This window comes from Hypanus sabinus, chromosome 12 (assembly GCF_030144855.1).
Source record: "Hypanus sabinus isolate sHypSab1 chromosome 12, sHypSab1.hap1, whole genome shotgun sequence".
NCBI lineage: Eukaryota > Metazoa > Chordata > Chondrichthyes > Myliobatiformes > Dasyatidae > Hypanus > Hypanus sabinus.
In genome coordinates, this window is record NC_082717.1 from 60,448,900 (window position 1) to 60,472,487 (window position 23,588).

Genomic DNA, 23,588 nt, shown 5'->3' on the forward strand with positions numbered 1-23,588 from the left:
CCGAGATTTCACTTTTTTAGATATTTACAGAGTAGACATTTTTTAAGTTCTGTACTCTACGTTTCCAAATTTTGTGCCTTCAGATACTTTGGAGAGTTTATTTGAATTAGACCCTTTTCAAAAAGGGCTTATTTCAAAACTTTATAATATAATTATGAAGATACGTTCAGAGCCTCTTTATAAGATTAAAAAGGATTGGGAAAGAGAGCTTAGTTTTAGTATTTCTAGTGAGAATTGGGATAGAATTCTTCAATTAGTTAATACATCATCGTTATATGCCAAACATTCACTAATACAATTTAAGGTCGTACATAGGGCCCATATGTCCAAGGATAAATTAGCTCGTTTTTACTCTCATATGTCCTATTTGTGATAGATGTCATTCTGAAATTGTGTCTTTAACTCATATGTTTTGGTCGTGTTCATTTTTGGAGAAATATTGGAAAGATATTTTTGATATTATTTCTGCGGTTTTGAATATTGATTTACAACCTCATCCTATTACCGCAATTTTTGGTTTACCAATGTTAGACTCACTGCATTTATCTTCTTCAGTCCGTCGAATGATTGCATTTCTAACTCTGATGGCTAGAAGATCTATATTGTTGAATTGGAAAGAAATTGATCCTCCCACTGTATTTAATTGGTTCTCTCAAACTATGTTATGTTTAAATTTAGAAAAAATTAGAAGTGGTACTTTTGAGACTTCTATTAAATTTGAAAAGTTATGGAGACCATTTATTCAACATTTTCATATGATGTAATATGACCCTGTGCCAAGTTCATTTGATTTCCCAGCTTTTAGCTTATGTATTTTGAGAGGACCGGAAGTGACGGCATTGATGAATACTTATTTTTGTGAGATATTATAAACAGCCCCCCTTTCCCCCTTTTTTTTTCCTTCTCTTTTTTTTATTACTTATTAGTTATAGTTATTAGATTAGCTAGTTTTGCATTATAAATTTTTTTTTTGTTTTTTTTTCTTTTCTTTTTCTGTTTTCTTTATATTATACATTATGAAATATTTAGATTTACTATGTCCATACATATATCTTATGGCTTAGGTCTTGGTAAACTCATATATATTGTAACTATTATGTATGTTTTTTTTTCATATGTAATGGAATGTGTATGTTGGTAATTTCTTTATCAATATATCATTTGTATTCTGTCCATATTACTAATACTAATAAAAAGATTTAGAAAGAAAGAAAAGTAAAGGGAGGCAAGTGCAGAAATTGCCAGTGTCCTAGCAGAGATAATTAAATTATTCTTAGTGACAGGAGAGGTACCAGACGACTGGAGGACAGCCAATGTTGTTCTGCTGCTTAAAAAAGGCTCTAAACATAAACCAGGAAATTACAAGTTGGTGAGTCTGACATCAATTGTGGAAAAGTTATTACAAGTTATTAGAAGGGACCAAATATATAAGTATTTGGTTAGCCATTAAGGATAGTCAGCATGGCTTTGTACGTGATAGGTCATGTCTAACCTTTTCAATGAAGTTAGGAGGAAAGTGGATGAAGACAAGGCAGTGCATGATGTTTCTCATGGACTTTCGTGAGGCATTTGACAAGGTCCCGCATGGGAGGCTGGTCAAGAAGGTTCAGTTGTTCGGCATTCAGGATGAGGTAGTAAATTAGGTTAGCCATTGGCTTTGTGGGAGAAGCCAGAGATTGGAGGCCTGTGATTAGTGGTGTGCTGCAGGACTTGGTGCTGGGTCCTTTGTTGTTTGTCATCTATATCAATGATCTAGATGTTAATGTGGTTAACTAGAACAGCAAATTTACAGATGACACCAAGACTGAGGGTATAGTGGACAGTGAGGAAGGCTATTATGGGTTACAGGGGGATCGTCATCAGCTGGGAAAATGGCAGATGGAATTTAATGCAGGTAAGTATGAGGTTTTGCACTTTGGTAGGCCACCCAGGGTAGATCTTACACAGTTAATGGCAGGGCACTGAGGAGTGTCGTAGAACAAAAGGATCTGCGAATACAGGACCATAATTTATTGAAAGTGGTGTCACAACCAGATAGGGTCATAAAGAAAGCTTTTGGCACATTGGCCTTCATAAATTAATGTACTGAGTACAGGAGATGGAATGTTATATTGAAGTTGCACAGGATGTTGGTGAGGCCTAATTTGGAATATTGTGTGCAGCTTTGGTCACCTACCTACAGGAAATATGTAAATAAGGTTAAAAGAGTACAGAGAAAATTTATAACAATGTTGCTGGGCCTGGAGGACTGAAGTTATATGGAAAGATTGAACAGGCAAGGACTTTATTCCTCAGAACATAGAAGATTTGATAGAGGTATACAAAATTATGCGGGGTATAAATAGGGTAAGTGCAAGCAGACCTTTTCTACTGAGGTTGGGTGGGACTATAACTAGAGGTCATTAGTTAAGGGTGAAAAGTGAGAAGTTTAAGAGGAACATCAGGGAAACCTCACTCAGAGGGTTGTGATAGTGTAGAATGAGCTGCCAGCACAAGCGGCTCAAGCGAACTTGATTTCAATGTTTAAGTGATAGGTACACGGATAGTAGGGACATGGAGGGCTAGGGTTCTGGTGCAGGTCGAAGGGTGTAGGCAGTTTAAATGGTTTCAGCATAAACCAGATGGGCAGAAGGGTTTGCTTCTGTGCTGTAGATCTTTATGACTCTAAATACTGGAGCAGAATTAGGCCATTTGGTCCATCGAGTCTGCTGCATCATTTCATTGTCTCAGCCCCAATCTCCTGTCTTCACCCCGTATCCCTTCATGCCCTGACTAGTCAAGAATATATCAACCTCTGCCATTAAAGCCAATGACCTGGCCTCCACAGCTGCCTGTGGCAACAAATTCCACAGATTCCACTCTCCGGCAAAAGAAATTCCTCCTCATTTTCATTCTATTCCAAGGCTATTATATTCTATGTCGGCCCTTTGGTCTTAGACTGCTTATCATAGGAACCATTCTCTCTACATCCACTCTGTTGAGGCCTTTCAACATTCGATAGGTTTCAACGAGATCCCTCCCCCCAATTCTTATATAATAAACCTTTCAATCCTGTAATCATTTTTGTGAACCTCTTTGAACTCTCTCCAATGTCAGCATATGCTTTCTTAGATAAGGGGCCCCAAACTGCTCACAATACTCTAAGTGAGGCCTCACCAGTGCCTTATAAAGCCTCAACATCACATCCTTGCTTTTATATTATGTATATATTCTAGTCCTCTTGGAATGAATGCTAACACTGCATTTGCCATCCTCACCACCAACACCACCTGCAAATTAACCTTTAGGAAATCCTACACGAGGACTCCCAAGTTCCTTTGCATTTCAGATCTTTAAATTTTCTCTCCATTTAGAAAATGGTCTATACTTTTTTATGTGTTCTATGAAATGCATGTACAATCAGCTTAAATCATCTGAAGGACAGAATTTTGGTCTAATTTTAATGTTGTAAAAGTAGCTACAGACGAAAATTTAAAGTAACTTTTCAAAGCAGAATTTTGCTGAAGTATTGCTGATAATGTCAAACTATCTGGTCACATTGGACCAATAAAAATGAACTCAAGTCAAGTTTATTGTCATTTCGACCATAAACTGCTGGTACAGTACATAGCAAAAACGGAACAACATTCCTCCAGGACCCTGGTGCTACATGAAACACAAAACTACATGAGACAGCACAAGGCTACACCAGACTACATAAAACATAAAAAACTGCACTAGACTACAGACCTGCACAGGACTACATAAAGTGCACAAAACAGTGCAGGGCAGTACAATAATTATATAAAGAAGACAATAGCACAGTAGAGGACAAATTACAATATAATAATAAATGATGTAGATGTCAGTCTGGACTGAGTATTAAGGAGTCTGATGGCTTGGGGGAAGAAACTGTTGCATAGACTGGTCGTGAGAGCCTGAATGCTTTGGCACCTTTTGCCAGATGGCAGGAGGGAGAAGAGTTCATTAGAAAGGTTAAACGGTGATGGATTTTACTTTAAAACATAAGATAATAAATACGTAGCACGAAAGTAGAAAATGGAAGCAAATGGTCTATATTAGCAGTGAATGATCTGGAGATCTTTCTCATCAATGTAAAATAGTAGTTCCACAGAAATGGGCATAATAGAAATGATATTCCATTCTGAAAATTTACTGGCAATACTGGGTAAACCAATGAACTAGAGACAGGATGGGCAAAGGCATATGGCTCATAACAAATACTCTGATGTACAGTAAAGCAGGTCAATTTATTTAAAGGATTGTAAACACTCACCTGGCAAGTGCAGCAATATTTCCTAATGTGTAAAAGAGTGCAAATAATTTTATTCCATTAGGAAGCCAGAGCAAAACTGTTCCCTGAAACAAGAGTACACAATGCAAAAGGTAAGTATTAATAATCATGTGACCTGCTAAGCTGCTGACTGTTTATACTGTAGGTGAACTTCATCTATATTAAATTTCTACAACAATGTACTGAAGAAAATAAAATGACAACTTCAGTTTTTATTTTAAAAGAAGTTTATCAGTTTTCACATGGATAATGGACTAGCTGGCTGTCAACCAGATTTGACTAAAATGGATAATACTGTATGAACATGACAGATTATAATTGTTAAATTGACTAGCTATTTATAGCAAGCCAGACATGTTGTGTGAATTATGAACTACCATCAGTTGTGGCCAATTTATGTTGCTCCATTGTTAGCTCTACGAATGTTCATCCTGTTCTTAATATTCCTGTGATTTTCATGAAATTGCTAAATATGTATATTAGCTTCTTACTAAAACAACAGAGAAAGGTGTCCATATTAATAGGAAAATTGTTAACCTGCCATTCCTGTCCAAAAAGTAAGCAACTGAATTGTGTGAAATCACATCCTGCTTACTTCTCTCTCTCTAGACCTCAACCTGTATTGCTCAGCTATCTAATCCGAGAGTACGTGCATCTGGAAAAAATATTTTCCTTATGCAACATAGATATACTTGAGAATTAAGTGTAAAATAAACATAAAATTAACTATATCCAATAATAGGATTATCTTCAGTTTATATGATTCATTCTGGTTTACTTAATTAATTTCATATAGTATTAGGCTCATTCAGAAAGTCAGGAGGCGTGGGATCCAGGGAAACCTGAATTAGCTGCACAGATTCAGAACTGGTTTGCCCACAGAAGGCCGAAGGTGGTAGTAGATGGAGGTATTCTGCCTGGAAGAAGTTGACCAGCATTGCCTCACAGGGATCTGTTCTGGGACCCATGCTCTTTGTGACTTTAATAAACTTGGATGAGGAAATGAAAGGGTGGATTGGTATAGGCATGCAAATGACATGAAGATACTGTGGATAGTGTACAAGGTTGTTGTAGGTTACAACAGCATATTGATAAGATGCGGAGCTGGGGTGACAAGTGGCAGGCGGAGTTCAATCTGGAGAAGTATTTACTGATTCACCTTGGAAGGGTGAGTTTGAAGGCAGAACACAGTGTACAGGACAGGATTCTTGGCAGTGTGGAGGAACAGCGTAATCTTGGAGTCCATGTCTACAGATCCTTCAAAATTGAAGTGCAAGGTGATTGGATTTTAAGAAGGTGTACTCTTCATTGGCCTTCACAGACGGAGACCTTTTCCAGTGGAAATGGCATAACATTTAAGGTGTTTGGAGGAAAGTATAAGGGAGAATAACAGATTTTTTAAGAATAGAGTGGTAGGTGCAAAGAATGCAGTGCCAGGGATGGCAGTAGAGGCAGATACCTTAGGGATGTTTAAGAGAAGCTCAGAAAATCACATTGTTAAAGGAAAAATGAAGGGCTAAGGGAGTGAAAGGCTAGATTGATGTTAAAGGGTTAAAATAGGCTGAAGGGCCTGTACTGTTTTATGTTCTATTAATTTCCTATTATCATTTTTTTTGACATTTTACTATTTCTAAGCAGCAGAAGACAGCTTTCAATTAGGTAGAGAACGTCTTGCTGTCATGTAAAATTATGAAATCAAATACTGACTGATTTAAAGAAGCTGGATTGATGGATGAATGAGTCAAATGGAATAATTTTATTATAAACATTTGCTTTTCACTTAAGATGTCCTGCATGTAAACTTTACATCACAAATTAAAGTATTGGAACAATATTACACTGAAAAGACACCTGCATCCACGGAGTCTACCTCACCCTTCACATACTTATTAGCACTAATATTTCGCCGCATATTGTCACCAACAGCACCCTGATTCTATTACTCCCTTTTACTACTCACTCACAATACACTACAGGCTAATGAGTGGTCGTGAATCTTTGGGAAGAAATTGTAGCACCTGAAAGGAACCCAAGTCATCACAGGGTGAATGTGCAAACTCCAAACATACACCACCTGAGGTCCATGTCTCTGACACTGTGAGGCAGCAACTCTACTGGATGCACCACTGTGCAAACTCTCATTTTGCACACATACCTGTCCTTTATCCAACTAAAATTAACTATGAAATTATCTTTTAACAATTTTGCACACCTTTCGTTCACTGGTTATGTTCTTCTATGTTTCTGTGTCTTTGCAATGCAGTGCAATATACTCCAGCAGTCCCATGCTGATAAATTGCCACCATGTCCCACCCTGTGCCAAATCCTCAGTTCTTATCAACAGAAATTGGACTCAAATTCTTATCATTGTTTGATACTGTGCAAACTCACATTTTTGGTATTTGCAACTTTCTACAGTATTGTTTATATAAAGTGCCCATAAAAGGTATTCAGCCTCCTTGGAAGTTTTCATATTTTATTGTTTTACAACATTGAATCACAGTGGATTTAATTTAGCTTTTTTTGACACTGATCAACAGGAAAAAAACTCTTTTGTGTTAAAGTGAAAACAGATCACTACAAAGTGATCTAAATTAATGATAAATATAAATTGATTGCATAAATATTCATTCCTCCCCCTTTAATGACATACCAAATCATCACTGATACAAAGTCGCATAATTAGTTAAATGCAGATCTGTTTTTGGAGAGCTGTGTGGAAGGTCCAACTGCTGGTGAGTCAGTATCCTGGTAAAAACTACACCAAAAGGAAACTCCAAGCAACTCCAAAGAAGGTTATTGGAAAGCACAAGTCAGGAGATGGATACAAGAAAATTTTCAAGTCACTGAATATCCCTTGGAGTACAATTAAGTCAATCATCAGGAAATAAAAAGAACATCGCACAGCTGTAATTTTGCCTACAGCAGATGATTCTCAAAAACTGAGTGAGCGTGCAAGAAGTGGACTAGCGAGGGAGGCCACCAAGAGACCTATGACAACCGTGGAGGAGTTACAAGCTTCAGTGGCTGATATGGGAGAGTCTGCATGTACAGCTGTTGTCCGGGTGTTTCACCAATCACAGCATTATGGGATAGTGGCAAAGAGAAAGCCACTGTTGAAAAAACTCACTTGAAATCTCAGCTAGAGTTTGCCAGAAGGCATGTGGGAGACTCTGAAGTCAGCTGGAGAAGGTTCTATAGTTTGATAAAATCAAAATTGAGCTTTTTGGCCATTAGACTAAATGCTATATTTGGCATAAGCCAAACACCGCACATCATCACAAACACACTATCCCTACCTTGAAGCATGGTGGGGGCTGCATCACACTGTGGGCATGCTTCATTACAGCAGGCCTTGGAAGGCTTGTGGAGGTAGAGGGTAAAATGAATGCAGCAAAACATGGAAATCCTGGAGGAAAACCTGATGCAGTCTGCAAGAGAACTGTGATTGGGGGAAGATTTGTTTTCCAGCAAGACAATGACCCCAAGTATAAAGCGAAAGCAATACAGGAATGGCTTAAAAACAACAAAGTTAATGTCCTGGAGTGGCCAAGTCAGAGTCCAGACCTCAATTAATTGCAAATTTGTGACTGGACTTGAAAAGGGCTGTTCACTCACGATCCCCATGCAATCTGACAGAGCTTGGGCAGTTTTGTACAGAGGTTGGGGGAAAATTGCAGAGTTCAGATGTGCAAAGATGATAGAGATCACTCCATACAGACTCAAGGCTATAACTGCAGCCAAAGGTGCATCTATGCAATACAGATTTAAAGGGGGTGAAGTGTAGACTAATCAATGTTTTATTCTTGGCTCAGATTGTCTTTTGTGCAATGCTATTTATATAGAAGCAAAGGTAGCACATGATATATTTATTTTGTTACTTAATATGATTTTAAATGATTTATTTATTCTCCTATATTCTCCTGCATTATCTTCAATAAAAGTGTCATCTATCTTTTTTGACATTAAAATGCAATAACTCATATAAAACAATATTGAAATTAATTTACCAATTCTGTTCATTTATTAATTTTCTCTGTAATTTGCAGTAAGGGATTGATGATTATCCTCTTTTTGGTATCATCTGCAAAATTTCAAAACTGTGGTCTTGATTTCAAAACTAATTTAAATTATAAATAACTGCCAAGTTAGGCAGGGACAATTTAAAACAAAAAAGCAGAAACATTGATTATATTAAAAAAAAGAAAACTCAGAGTGAAATTTATGTTGCAATATAGCTTTCAAGAATGCAGAAACCAGCTTGCCAGGTCAAGTATGATTAGCACACAGCAAAATTCTATACAATTAAAACCTTCATATGATGAATGTACATTTTTAAGGCTTAGTGACTGAGATAAAAAGAACTTCTTAGCTGTGGAACTGAAGAGTAGGCATTTAAGTGCCCCTTATTGCTGAATGCAAAGTATTGCTGTTAACAATATGACTATATTAAACAAACTACTGAAAATAAATAAAAATACTGTTCTATATCAAAATGGATCATAATGTGAGTAATATGAGCATTGCCAACATGCTCTATGGTGCATTTATGTCTCCTTTAAAGTGTACTGGATTTTTTGTGATGCCAAAGGTATTGATTACATTTATTTTTCAGGTCAAACCCATATAATAGATTTAAAGACCCAATAATTAATTTCGGTTAATTTTACTTAGAAAGGGACACTCAGGAAGGCCAAGTGTTCGAGGAAATTAACTGGGATGATATCGGACTAGCAAAGTGGTTCTTCAAGTCATTATGTGCCACTACTCAACCTAGTAGCCAAATATTCATTGCATTCATATTGTCATAACTGTGTCAAAGTTATGTACTGTTAAAAACTTCAAATTATATTCAAATCATTTTTGGCAACTTGGCTCCTCCCACTTCCTCCAAACCAAGGGTGTAGCCATAGGCACCCGCATGGGTCCCAGTTATGCCTGCCTTTTTGTTGACTTTGTGGAACAGTCCATGTTCCAAGTCTATACGAGTATCCGTCCCCCTCTTTTCCTTTGCTACATTGATGACTACATTGGCGCTGCCTCCTGCACGCATGCTGAGCTCGTTGACTTCATTAACTTTGCCTCCAACTTTCATCCTGCCCTCAAATTTACCCGGTCCATTTCCGACACCTCCCTCCCCTTTCTTGATCTTTCTGTCTCCATCTCTGGAGACAGCTTATCTATTGATATCTACTATAAGCCTACAGACTCTCACAGCTACCTGGACTATTCCTCTTCCCACCCTGTCTCTTGCAAAAATGCTATCCCCTTCTCACAATTCCTCTGTCTCCACCGCATCTGCTCTCAGAATGAGGCTTTTCATTCCAGGACGAAGGAGATGTCTTCCTTTTTTAAACAAAGGGGCTTCCCTTCTTCCACCATCAACTCTGCTCTCAAACGCCTCCCTCCATTTCCTGCACATCTGCCCTCACCCCATCTGCCCGCCACCCCACTCGGGATAGGGTTCCCCTTGTCCTCACTTACCACCCCACCAGCCTCTGGATCCAACGTATAATTCTCCGTAACTTCCGCCACCTCCAACTGGATCCCACTACCAAGCACATCTTTCCCTTCCCTTCCTTTCTGCTTTCCACAGGGATCGCTCCCTATGCAACTCCCTTGTCCACTAGTCCCCACCATCCCTTCCCACTGATCTTCCTCCTGGCACTTATCCTCGTAAGCGGAACAAGTGCTACACCTGCCCTTACACTTCCTCCCTCACCACCATTCAGGGCCCCAGACAGTCCTTCCAGGTGAAGCGACACTTCAACTGTGAATCGGCTGGTGTGGTATACTGTGTCCAGTGCTCTCGGTGTGGCCTTTTATATATTGGTGAGACCCGACGCAGACTGGGAGACCGTTTCACTGAACACCTACTCTCGGTCCGCCAGAGAAAGCAGGATCTCCCAGTGGCCACACATTTTAATTCCACGTCCCATTCTGATATGTCTATCCATGGTCTCCTCTACTATCAAGATGAAGCCACACTCAGGTTTGAGGAACAACACCTTATATACTGGCTGGGTAGCCTTCAACCTGATGGCATGAACAATGACTTCTCTAACTTCGGTTAATGCCCCTCCTCCCCTTTTTACCCCATCCCTGACATATTTAGTTGTCTGCCTGTTCTCCATCTCCTTCTGGTGCTTCCCCCTGCCAACCTTTCTTTCTCCTGAGGCCTCCTGTCCCATGATCCTTTCCCTTCTCCAGCTCTGTATCACTTTTGCCAATCACCTTTCCAGCTCTTAGCTTCATCCCACCCCGTCCGGTCTTCTCCTATCATTTTGCATTTCCCCCTCCCCCCACTACTTTCAAATCTCTTACTATCTTTCCTTTCGGTTAGTCCTGACGAAGGGTCTCGGCCCGAAACGTCGACAGCGCTTCTCCCTATAGATGCTGCCTGGCCTGCTGTGTTCCACCAGCATTTTGTGTGTGTTGTTGTATGAAAATTAGAAGTAGTGTTGATAGTGAGGAGGGCAATCTTAGCTAAAGAATGATACTAATGAGCTGGTAAAATGGCCAGAGCAAAGGCACAGGGAATTTAATCCTGAAGAGACACATTTTAGGAGGACAAATATGAACTTGTGCAGGGACCATTCCAGAAACAGGAGTAATAGTTACAGTGATCTGGAGGCCAAGTGACTTATAAAATGTTTTTATATCTTTTAAGCAATAACTTTGACCTGGAATGTTTTAAATTATTAACATGACAAATAAAAAAGCAACAGAGTACAGCTACTTACAAGAATTGAGCAAAAAACTCCAAAGACAAAGCATATCGCAAACCATTTCACCCTCGTCCCAAAGTTAAGTGACGTTGAATCGAGCACCTTAAAATAAAAGCATAAATTTAAGAAATATTTTCCCAATATTCATGTAAAAATTATGAAAGTATACCTTAAATGAAACAAAATGGTGAATTTCCTTGATAAGCTTTTTGAATACATCTAGTTAAACTATATGCACTTAAATATTTGGAATTATAACTCTAAAAAATGGAGAGCAAAGGAAAAACATTCATCAGAAACTAAAAGGCTAACCCAAAATTAAACTTTCAGACAGCTTTATACCAGTTTTTAAAGATGAAATTAAAAATGAAAATTGAAATCAGATCCAAGATATTAAAATTCAGGAATGTTAAAAATGTAAATCTGACTTGAATTACATTTGTTCAATATTGTATAAAATTAGAAGTCATTTCTGATCAATTTATCTTGAAGTAAACAACAGTATTATAGTTTCCAGGATCCCAGGACAAAATGGCTTCTCTATGAAGCGCATTTGATGGCTCTGGGCCTGTATTCACTGGAATTCAGAAGAACGAGGGGTGACCTCATTGAAACCCATCATATGGTGAAATGCCTCGATAAAGTGAATGTGGAGAGGATGTTTCCTATGGTGGGAGAGTCTAGGACCAGAAGACACTGCCTGAGAATAGAGGGACGTCCTTTTAGAAAGGAGGTGAGGAGGAATTTCTTTAGCAAGAGAGTGATGAACATGGAATTTGTTGCCACAGGCAGCTGTGGAAGCCAAGTCATTGAATATATTTAAGGCAGAGGTTGACAGATTTTTGATTAGTCAGGGCATGAAAGAACACAGGAAGAAGGCAGGAGATTGGGGCTAAGAGGGAAAACGAAATGGCTTAATTCTGCTCCTATATCTTATGGTCTAATTATGCAAGTGTACTATGCTATTAACAAATGACTCCGTAAAAATATTAAATTATTAATTTAAGAATCAAAATTAAAACCAGATCCATTGAAATGCTCATGAAAAATGCTCCCATTAATGTTTTTTTTTAATTCAGCATACCAAAAGAATACAATACAAATGGTTCAGTTCTGAGCTATAACTATGAGAGCTGAACAGCTGATGAAATATCCCCAAATACTTTTAAGATCTTTAACCAGCATTTATACTCACTGCTTCAAATTATAGAGGGCAAAGAAAATGAAATTAAAATAATTTAAATAAAGGTGATATAACCAATTTTTTTTAAGAAAAGTTACTTTGTAAAGAAAAGTTCAAGTGTTCATTTTAGTATCAAAGATTTGATACTCAGAGATTTGTCTTCTCCAGATAGCCATAAAATACAGAAAGCCATAGAAGTAGTTGGAAGAAAGACATCAGTCCCCCACGGCACGAAATAAAGAGTTAAATGTATTTTCCTGAGACTTACGGTATGGAGGCAAGGCAGAAATTATGGAACAATCAAAAATAAACAAATCCATTCCTTGATATAAACAATTGACAATTTGTGTTAAATATAGCACAGAACTTTATACAAAGACAAATAACAGTATATTATAGAAAACAATGTATGAATTTTTAAAAACTAGTTCCAGTTGAGGTAGTACCCCTATACATATTAAACATAAATCGTAAAGTTTTTCAAACTTTCTTTTACCGATCTCTGGTTTAGAGATACATAAAACTCCCTTTCCTTGAGAAAAAATTATTTGAGGAGTTTGACTCTCTGTGGTAGTTGCATCTGGTAGAATAGTAATCAATTAGAACACAACGCAGAGAGATCTGATAGGTATAAACTCTATCAAAAGGCAATTCAAGTATTAAAATGTTCAAATGAAGAATCTATTTCCATAGTCCTTTAATGCAGCTCTTCTATTTATATGCTGTAGCATGACACTTAATGTTCTTATCCATTCCAAACTCCCTATGCCTCTGGCAGGAAACTCTGCTGTGCCTTCTTAATCTCTAGAAATTTCTGATGGAGAACCCTGACATTTCTCACAGCATACTAAAAAAAAAATTAAATTTGTAAGTAAAATTTCGCATAGTACAGTGAATTCTGGTTAATTGGGCCATTGCTTATTCAGAACAGCGATTTATTAGGGACACCACAAAGAACAAAAACTAAATTGAGAAAATAGCTTGGTTTTCCTTTGTTTATTTGGGACCATGCTGCTTAATTGGGGCAGGAGTTTGTTGTTGAAGTTTCTAACTAGGGTCAGTCATGTACACTTCTATAGCTGATGGACACTACACTGTACTTGGAGCAAACAGTTTTTAAATAATGTCAGTTATGTGTGTTTGTGTTCAACAAGCAGTGAGCTTTGTCACCGATAGCTGGTGAAAAAGCAGAAAAACTCAGAATGTTTTGCTCCCTATGGTTTCAAGCATTCAGGCCTGGAGATGCCAGAAATGGTTGAGAGTGAAACTGAAACAATTTCACTACTTTAACAAATTAAGAATTATGAAGGTATCAACAATCATTTTAAATGTTACAACAAAAATGAAGATTTGGAGGACGGAATCATCTGAAACATTATATGAAAGCAGTCCACTATCTGCACCAGTCTGCAGTGATTTTGTTCATTTATAATCAAAAGAACATGGCAGATAAATTCTTCCGTCAATAACTATTAAGAGCTTATACAGTCTTATGGTACTTTAGAGGTATTGGTAGTTCTAATTTGTTCTGTGTTTCATTTAAATATATTAATTGCTAGGTAAACAATAGTTTGTCTTTTTTATAGCATTTAACTATTTCCCATGAAACTTCTGCTAATTGGGGTAACCACTTAAATGGGCCAAGTACTGGTCCCAATGTGTCTCAATTAACCAGAGTCCACTGTTTTTGCTATACACAATGCATTGGGATATCATAATAGGAAAACTTACCACATCAGTTCCTCATATTTATCCTTAGGAAGCATGAAAGAAACAAGTGCAGTAATTTATTATCAAAGTACACATGTCACCCTGAGATTCATTTTCTTGCTGTCATAAACAGTAAATCTAAGTACCACAATAGAATCAATAAAAAACTGCATGAAAGAGAAACAACTAATGTGCAAACACAAACAAGAGAAAACCTGTAGATGCTGGAAATCCAAACGACACACCCAAAATGCTGGGGGAACTCAGTAAGCCAGGCAGCATCTATGGAAAAGAGTATAGTCACCACTTCAGGCAGAGGATGAAGGGTCTTGGCTCGAGACATCGACTGTACGCTTTATCATAGGTGCTGTCGGGCACACTGAGTTCCTCCAAGCATTTTGTGTGTGTGACTAATGAACAAAAGGCAGTAAACTGCGCAAATACAAAATAAATAAATAAACAAATAAGCAATATGTATCAAGAACAAGAGAGGAAGAGCCCTTGAAAGTGAGTCCATAGATTATGGCAGCAGTTCAGAGATGGGGCAAGTAAAAGTGAGTGAAGTTATCTCCTCTGGTTCACGAGCCTGATGGTTGAGGGGTAGTACTTTCCTGAATCAGATGGTGTGGGTCCTGATGCTCCTGTACTTTTTTCCTAATGACAGCATGAGAGGAGACATGGCCTGGGTAGGGGGATTCTTGATGATGGATGCTTCTTTCCTCCAAAAACAGTCGATGTAGATGTGGTCAGAGGTGGGGAGGGCTTTATCCATGATGGTCTGGGCTGTATCAACTACTATTTGTACGATTTTCCATTCAAGGGCATCGGTGATCCCATACCAGAATGTGATATGACCAGTAAATCTACTCTCCAGCACAAATCTAAGTTTTAGATGTCATGCCAAATTTTCTCAAACTTCTGAGGCAGTAGAGGCGCTATCATATTTTCTTCTTAATGGCACTGGTGTGATGGGACCCAGGACAAATCCTCTGAAATAATAATACCAAGGAATTTAAGATTGCTGACTCTCTCCACCTCTCATCCTCCAATGAGAACTGGCTTACAGCCTGTGGTTTCCTTCTCCTTGCATCACAATTCAACTCCTTGGTCTTGCTGACTTTGAGTGAGAGGTTGCTGTTGTGGCACCACTCAGCCAGATTTTCAATCTCACTCCTGTGTGCTGATTCATCACCACCTTTGATTCAGCCAAATGTTCATTACTACAATATACAACTGCAACCCTTAGGTTCAGCCAGCGGTGTTAGTCTATGGAAGATAGCCTCTGGCCTCGCCAAATATGTGAACTGTGAGGTGCAAGACCTTGTGTGGATGCTGCATGATGTGTTACTCTAATGTGCATGTTGGAGCTCACGGTTTCCCTTTCGATGGTCCTCCATTGATTTCCCCGGGCTTTGTTGACTCCCGGCCCCTGTCCAAGTCCACTCCTTTCAGGCATCTTCTCTCTTCAACTTCCACTGGACAAAGGACCTCAAACAGCTCGCTCTCAGGCACACATCAAGGAAAAAATAATCCCTTCACTGGATGGCACGTAGTCCAAAGGCCCCGTTATCTCTGGTCATAACCCAAACACTGCTGCTACAGAAAAACCATTACATTAGCAGTGAAACCTTTCCCAGGGCATTACACATCATTCATTAGGAATTGGGTGAATTCATCACCTTTCACAAGATTTAATTTCTCCCTTTCAATTCTGAATCTATTGGGTCATTCTTAGAAATCTTCCAAGTTTAGCAACTTAGGACTGTTAACCATGTCAACACCATTTTTTATAGAAGACTAGCCAACAAATATCTGCAGTGTTATACTGGTGAGTACCAGCTCACGAGCTTTACTTCATGATATATTCATAACCCAAGTTTCACTGAGACCAGAAGAAATAGGAAAGCAATCTTCCACTACACTGAGATTATTGGATGCTCATGTCCAGAACTGTACTGTTTGTTCTTATGTGGAGCAGAGTTTTCTGAGCTATTTTAAAGCTATTGAGTGTCCAGCCTCGAGCTCACTGTTGTAAAAGCTGTCACTTTTATGAATATTTCTGGATGTCTTCAACAGAAAAAAAACACAAAATCATTCAGTAAATGCTAAAAAAAATTAAAGATGCAAAAAAAAGCTACAATATATACTGGTGTATTCTCAGTGGCAGATTTTTCACCTAGAAAACTAGGAATTCTGCAGACATTCAGTGCACAGGATTGGACTTAAGCAGCCTAATACAGATACTCTGCAACTGACTACAGGTCAACACAAGGAAATCTGCAGATGCTGGAAATTCAAGCATGACACACACAAAATGCTGGCGGAATACACCTTCTAAATGACAAAGGGTCTCGGCCCGAAATATGGACAGAGTTTCTTCCTATAGATGTTGCCTGACCTGCTGCGTTCCACCAGCATTTTGTGTGTGTTAACTGACTACAGGTATTCAAATTAACAGCCTGATAATAAGGCTGACATGCCAGCAGATGCAAACAGAAACATGAGGAAAACTGCAGATACTGGAAATCCAAGCAAAATACACAAAATGCTGGAGGAGCTCAGCAGGCCAGGCAGTCTACGTTTTGGGCTGAGATCCTTCAGCACTGAAGGACTGGAGCAAAAAAAGGTGAGTCGAGTTAAAAGGTGGGGAGTGGGGAGGGAGAAACACAAGGTGGTAGGTGAAACTGGGAGCAGAAGGGGTGAAGTAAAGAGCTGGGGTTAATTGGATTAAGAGGTACAGGGCTGTTGAAAGGGGAATCTAATAGGAAAGGATAGAAGGGGAGGAGCACCAGAGGGAGGTGATGGACAGACAAGGAGATAAGGTGAGATGGAAAAGGGGCCGTGGAATGGTAAGGTGGAGGGGGAGAGGGGCATTACCGGAAGTTTGAGAAATCGATGTTTATGCCATCAGGTTGGAGGCTACCCAGGCAGCATTTAAGGTGCTGTTCCTCCAACCTGAGTGTGGCCTCATCATGACAGTAGAACAGGCCATGGATAGACATACTGGAATGGGAATGGGAAGTGGAATTAAAGTCAATGGCCACTGGGAGATCCCACTTCTTCTGGCAGATGGAGCGTAGGTGCTCAGCAAAGCAGTCGCCCAATCTACACGGGTTTCACTGATATACAGAAGGCCACACCAGGAGCACCAGACACAGTATATGACCCCAACAGACTCACAGGCGAAACACTGCCTCACCTGGAAAGACTGTTTGTGATTGCTTCCCTAGGTGACTCTCTTGTCCATTCATCCCTCCCCACTGATCTCCATTCTGGCATTTATCCTTGCAAGCCAGGCAATGGTGGCTTTGCGGCCAAGTTTGCACATGAAAAGACGACAGATCGAGGGGCAGGTAGTTTTGAGGAAGCAGAAAGAATATGGAAGGACATAGACGGATTAGGAGAATGCGCAAAAAAGTGGCAGGTAGAATACAGTGGCAGGAAGTGGATGGTCATACACTATGGTTTTCAAAATGGAGAAGAAGTTCAAAAATTTGAGATGCAAAGGGACTTGGAAGTCCTTATGCAGGATTCCCTAAAGGTTAATTTGTAGGCTGAGTCAGTGGTCATTTCAAGAGGACTAAAACATAAAAGCAAGGAAGTAATGTTGTGGCTTTATAAAACATTGGTGAGGCCTTACTTGAGTATTGTGAGCCGTTTTGGATCCTTGATCTAAAAAAGGATGTGCTGATATTGAAGAGGGTACAAAGGTGGTTTATGAAAATAATTCTGGGATTGAAAGGCTTATCATCTGAGGAGTGTCTGATGGCTCTGGGCCTGCAATCACTGGAATTCAGAAGAATGAGGGGGACCTTAATGAAACTTATCGAATGCTGAAAGGCCTCGACTGAGTGGATGTGGAAAGGATGTTTCCTATGGTGGGTGCATCTCAGACCAGAGAATACAGCCTCTGAATAGAGGCACATCCATTTAGAACAGAAATGAGGAGGAATTTCTTTAGCCAGAGAATGGTGAATCTGTGGAATGGCTGTGGAAGCCAAGTCATTGGGTACATTTAAGGCAGAGGTTGATAGGTTCCTGATTAGTCAGGACATGAAGGGGTATGGGGAGGAGGCAGGGGATTAAGGTTGAGAGTGAAATAGATCAGGTACGATGAAATGGTGGAGCAGACTTGATGGGTTAAATGGCCCAATTCTGCTCATGGTCTTAAAACCTGACTGTCTGCCTGCAGGTACGTAAAGTGGGGCAGTGATATCTAGGCTGGGCCGTGGGCTAGAGAAATCCAATCAAGAGCATTTGAAAGGACAGATTCTGATCTTTACCCCTTTAATCATCATACCCTAATTCACAGGCATTGCATCACTGTGTGATAAGAGTATGGGAATTGTATGAGTTAACACTGTACTTTGAGTAGTGAACGGCAATAATGTGTGAGCTGGGCTCAGAGATAACACAGATTTTTTTCAAGCAACACATACAAAATGCTGGCAGAACGCAACACGCCAGGCAGCATCTATAGGGAGAAACACTGTTGACGTTTCGGGCAGAGACCCTTTATCAGGACTAACTGAAAGGAAAGTTAGTAAGAGAGTTGAAAGTAGGAGGGGGAGGGAAATTGTGAAATGATAGGAGAAGACCGGAGGGGGTGGGTGAAGCTGTGAGCTGGAAAGGTGATTGGCAAAAGGGATACAGAACTGGAGAAGGGAAAGGATCATGGGATGGGAGGCCTAGGGAGAAAGAAAGGGGAGGGGAGCACCAGAGGGAGATGGAGAACAGGCAGAGCAATGGGCAGAGAGAGAAAGAGAAAAAAAACAAACAACTAAATATGTCAGGGATGGGGTAAGAAGGGGAGGAGGGGCATTAACGGAAGTTAGAGAAGTCAATGTTCATGCCATCAGGTTGAAGGCTACTCAGCCAGTATATAAGGTGTTGTTCCTCCAACCTGAGTGTGGCTTCATCTTGATAGTGGAGGAGACCATGGATAGACATATCAGAATGGGAATGGGATGCAGAATTAAATTGCGTGCCCACTGGGAGATCCTGCTTTCTCTGATGGACAGAGCGTAGGTGTTCAGCAAAACAGTCTCCCAGTCTGCATCGGGTCTCACCGATATATAAAAGACCACACCGAGAGCAACGGACACAGTATACAACACCAGCCGATTCACAGGTGAAGTGTTGCCTCAACTGGAAGGACTGTCTGGGGCCCTGAGCGGTGGTGAGGGAGGAAGTGTAAGGGCAGTTGTAGCACTTGTTTCGCTGATTTTCTCAGTTGGGATTTTGAACAAAATTCCAAATACAGAAGCGTCACATTGCTTTTCAACAGCTACAGTGGCATGCAAAAGTCCTGGCACCCCGGTCAAAATTTCTGTTACTGTGATTAGCTAACAGAGTAATAGATGACCTGATTTCCAAAAGGCATAAAGTTAAAGATGACACATTTAAAAAAATATTTTAAGCAAGATTACTTGTTTTTCTATCATTTATAGTTTCAAAATAACAAAAAAGGTTAAAGGGCCTGAAGCAAAAGTTTGGGCACCCTGTGTGGTCAATACTTAGTAATACCCCCTTTTGCAAGTATCACAGCTTGTAAACGCTTTCTGTAGCCAGCTAAGAGTCTTTCAATTAGTGTTTGGGGGATTTTTGCCCATTCTTCCTTGCAGAAGGCTTCTAGTTCTGTGAGATTCTTCGGCTGTCTTGCATGCACTGCTCTTTTGAGGTCTATCCACAGATTTTCGATGATGTTTAGGTTGGGGGACTGTGAGGGCCATAGCAAAACCTTTAGCTTGCGCCTCTTCAGGTAGTCCATTGTGGATTTTGAGGTGTCTTTAGGATCATTATCCTGTTGCAGAAGCCATCCTCTTTTCACCTTCAGCTTTTTTACAGACAGTGTGATGTTTGCTTCCAGAATTTGCTGGTATTTTATTGAATTCATTCTTCCCTCTACCAGTGAAATGTTCCCCGTGCCACTGGCTGCAACACAAGCATGATCAATCCGTGCCTGTGCTTAATAGTTGGAGAGGTGTTCTTTTTATGAAATTCTGCACCTTTTTTCTCCAAACATACCTTTGCTCATTACGGCCAAAAAGTTCTATTTTAACTTCATCAGTCCACAGGACTTGTTTCCAAAATGCATCAGGCTTGTTTAGATGTAACTTTGGAAACTTCTGACACTGAATTTTCTGGTGAGGACACAGGAAAGGTTCTCTTCTGACGACTCTTCCATGAAGGTCATATTTGTGCAGGTGTCGCTGCACAGTAGAACAGTGCACCACCACTCCAGAGTCTGCTAAAACTTTCTGAAGGTCTTTTGTAGTCAAACAGGGGTTGTGATTTGCCTTTCTAGCAATCCTACGAGCAGTTTTCTCGGAAAGTTTTCTTGGTCTTCCAGACTTCAACTTGACCTCCACTATTTCTGCTAACTGCCATTTCTTAATTGCATTACAAATTGAGGAAACAGCTAGCTGAAAACGCTTTGCTATCTTCTTATAGCCTTCTCCTGCTTTGTGGGCATCATTTATTTTAGTTTTCAGAGTGCTAGGTAGCTGCATAGAGGAGCCCATGATCACTGATTGTTGGGACAAGATTTGAGGAGTCAGGGTATTTATAAAGCTTTGAAATTTGCATCACCTGGATTTTCCTAATGTTGACTGTGAACAAGCCATAGCCCTAACAAGCTAATTAAGGTCTGAGATAACAGTTATCTGAGAGCTCAAATCTCTTGGGGTGCCCAAACTTTTGCATTGTGCTCCTTTCCTTTTTTTCCACTCTAAAATTGTACAAAACAAAAATAGTACACCAATCTTGCTTAAATTTTTGAGAAGAATGTTTCATCTTTAACTTTATGACTTTTGGAGATCAGTTCATCTTCTCACTTAACTATTCACAGGAACAGAAATTTTGACCAGGGGTGCCCAAACTTTTGCATGCTACTGTATAATGTGCTTTGAGCAAAACTGAAGAAAACAGCAGATTAGCAAGAGATAAGGTGATTATGTGATCATTGTAATCAATTATGAGGCACTGAGGATCATTTCTTAAATTAAGCCTGTAATCCCTTAGCTGCCCCCACTCTACCAAGCACCCCTACACAACCCCCTTTATCTTTATTGCCTCCTTAGAAACTCCCGTGCCCCCAGGAGGGTGATATTGCACACTTAGGGAACCACTGATCCAACCAAAATCCTATCAATTAAGAGAAACATTTAGCCCTTCAGGCTGAGTTCTGATGGATGGTCCTCAACCTGAAGTGTTAACTCTTTCAACAGACACTGCCTGATACTTCTCAGCGTTTTGGTTTTTATTTCTGCATAACCTTTTGGTGTTCTCAATTAACAGCAGAGTTTTGCACATTAGGGACAAATCTGATGTTTCAGCCTGCATATATGGTCCTATTCCAAAAGTACTTTTAAGTTAAAATCTTTCTTCTCCAATTTTTTCGGCTTCTGAAACTAAAACTATTATCATCGCAAATTTAAAAAAAATCCTCTTTTGGACTTCATTCTCAGCATTTAGAAGTAATTCACTCAAAATGCTGATAAAAATGACTGGACCTTTGCTCAATGTGCACTAAGTTAAAACAATGAATGACTATCAGATAGGTTTTTACATCATTTAGTTTCTGCAAACTTTGGGTCACCCTACATGAACAACCGATGTGCTGTCTTTACGACAGTTATTTAGTTTATAATATTTCCGCTTAGTAATTCATTCGATAGTATTTTCTAGTTAGAATTAGAAGTGTTTAAAGTATATTCATTGCATGTAAAATATATCGGCATGCGATGACGTCACATCCGGTTTCGTCGCGTCTTGTGGGAAAATACCGGTTTGAAATTAGCGCGAGGGTGGGGGCTCACCACGAGGCTCACCTGAGCAGAAGTTGTTTTGCAGGCATGAGAAATCACAGTGAGAGCAACGCTGTAAGTTAATAGATAATCGATATATTGAACTAAGATGTTAATGCCGATCCTGTTAGAAGTAACGACGGTAGATAATGTTTATGCTTTCGTTAGTTAAAGAGTCGCGGATAGTTTGCATGGAAGTGTATTTAAAGTAGTCAATGGAGCAGGTAAACTCTCCCTGTATACTGCACCTTAGTGTAATGTAGTTATAGTCACCTTTGCAAGTATTTACACTTGAAATGTGATATTAAGGAAGGAACAAATACTGTATCAATCTTGTATTGTTTTATCAACAGTTTTCACCATATGTTAATGTGAAGAGTGAACAGTAAATGGTTAATCTTACTGCGATCTGGTTCTTATTAACTGTGGTTTATCTCGACGTTAAATTTGGCGTTTCGTGACACGCGAAGGAGAACGTTACAGTGAAAAAGCGGCATTATCAGGTGTTTCAAGTGCTGCAATGTCAGCTCGATCCAGCATCAAGTTGACGCCGCCCAGCGACAAGGGCGGTAAACCGACATCAAGTAAGTCCACCCAGGCAAGAGCCAAGGCAGAAGCCGCCAAGGTGCGACTGCGTTACGCCAGACAAAAGGCAGTTTTGAAAATGAAACTGGCCATCAGAGAAGCCGAAATCCAGAAAGAAGCCGAAATCCAGAAAGAAAAGGCTGCCAGAGAAGCCGAAAGGGCTGCCAGAGAAGCCGAAAGGGCTGCCAGAGAAGCCGAAAGGGCCGCCAGAAAGGCAGAAGCCGCCAAGGTGCGACTGCGTTACGCCAGACAAGAAGCAGTTTTGAAAATGAAACTGGCCACCAGAGAAGCCGAAATCCAGAGAGAAGAGGCTGCCAGAGAAGCCGAAATCCAGAAAGAAAGGGCCGCCAGACAAAGAGAAAGGGCTGCCAGAGAAGCCGAAGCGGCCACCCGAGAAGCCGAAATCCAGAAAGAAAAGGCTGCCAGAGAAGCCGAAGCGGCTGCCCGAGAAGCCGAAATCCAGTTGGAAATGGCAAAAATATCGACAGAGTTGCAAGTGCTGCAGCTAGAAAGAGAAGAAGAAGCTGCCATGGCAGAAGCAAATTACATAGAAGAAGCTGAAGGGTCGCGTGATCTGACCGAAGCAAGATCTACTTTAGAAAGGACCAGACTGGAACGCACAAGCGACTATGTACAATCTCAAATAGACAGGCAGGCTCGTCTCCCCTCTCCATACGTATTCGATAACTTCCCCAGCTACGAGGAACCTCAGAGAGTCACGATTGCATCACATCCATACGAGGAAGGAAATTTACCCTCACGGCTCCGTGATGAAGTCAAGAATGAAAGAACCGACAACGCTCCTTCACCCCCACAACAGGACGGCGGGGAGGGAGAGGTTCACTCCAGGACAACAATTGTCAGCTCGAACTGTACAGAAGTTTGCAGTCAAACTCAGTCAAGCCGTTCTTGTTCCAAGATCTGCCTCACTGAGGTGTACCCTGAAGAAGCACAACAAGACATTACCAAGCGTAAAGTAACCGACGAGACGCTAGGTCAGTCAGTTTTCGTTCAAACCGAGCACGGAAACAAACTTGCACAATCAGCTCAAGATACCATTTCTTTAAAACCCAAAGACACCAAGGTCTTCAGAGATGAAGCAAATAATGGGGTTGCCCCATTGCCTTTCAGAGAACCACGCCAGCGCTCACCAGATAACAAAGAGCAGGCAGTCAAACGGTTCACGTCCTTACGGAAAACCCGGAAAAGGAAACCTGAGATGCAGCAACGCACCCGATTGGCCCACGAGGTACTGTGCACCCTAATGGCAGAGGTCACAG

General features: G+C 40.2%; 1 protein-coding gene across 1 annotated transcript in view; it reads right to left on the bottom strand.

Annotated features, from left to right (window-relative positions):
• The window catches only part of sft2d1 (SFT2 domain containing 1), a 74,750-nt gene that overhangs the window by 34,970 nt on the left and 16,192 nt on the right, over positions 1–23,588 (bottom strand). The window contains exons 2-3 of the mRNA XM_059986045.1: positions 11,038–11,124; positions 4,277–4,359 (exon numbers count right to left, since the gene is read on the bottom strand). Coding sequence (XP_059842028.1) covers positions 4,277–4,359; positions 11,038–11,124 — 170 coding nt within the window. The remainder of the gene's footprint in view (positions 1–4,276; positions 4,360–11,037; positions 11,125–23,588) is intronic.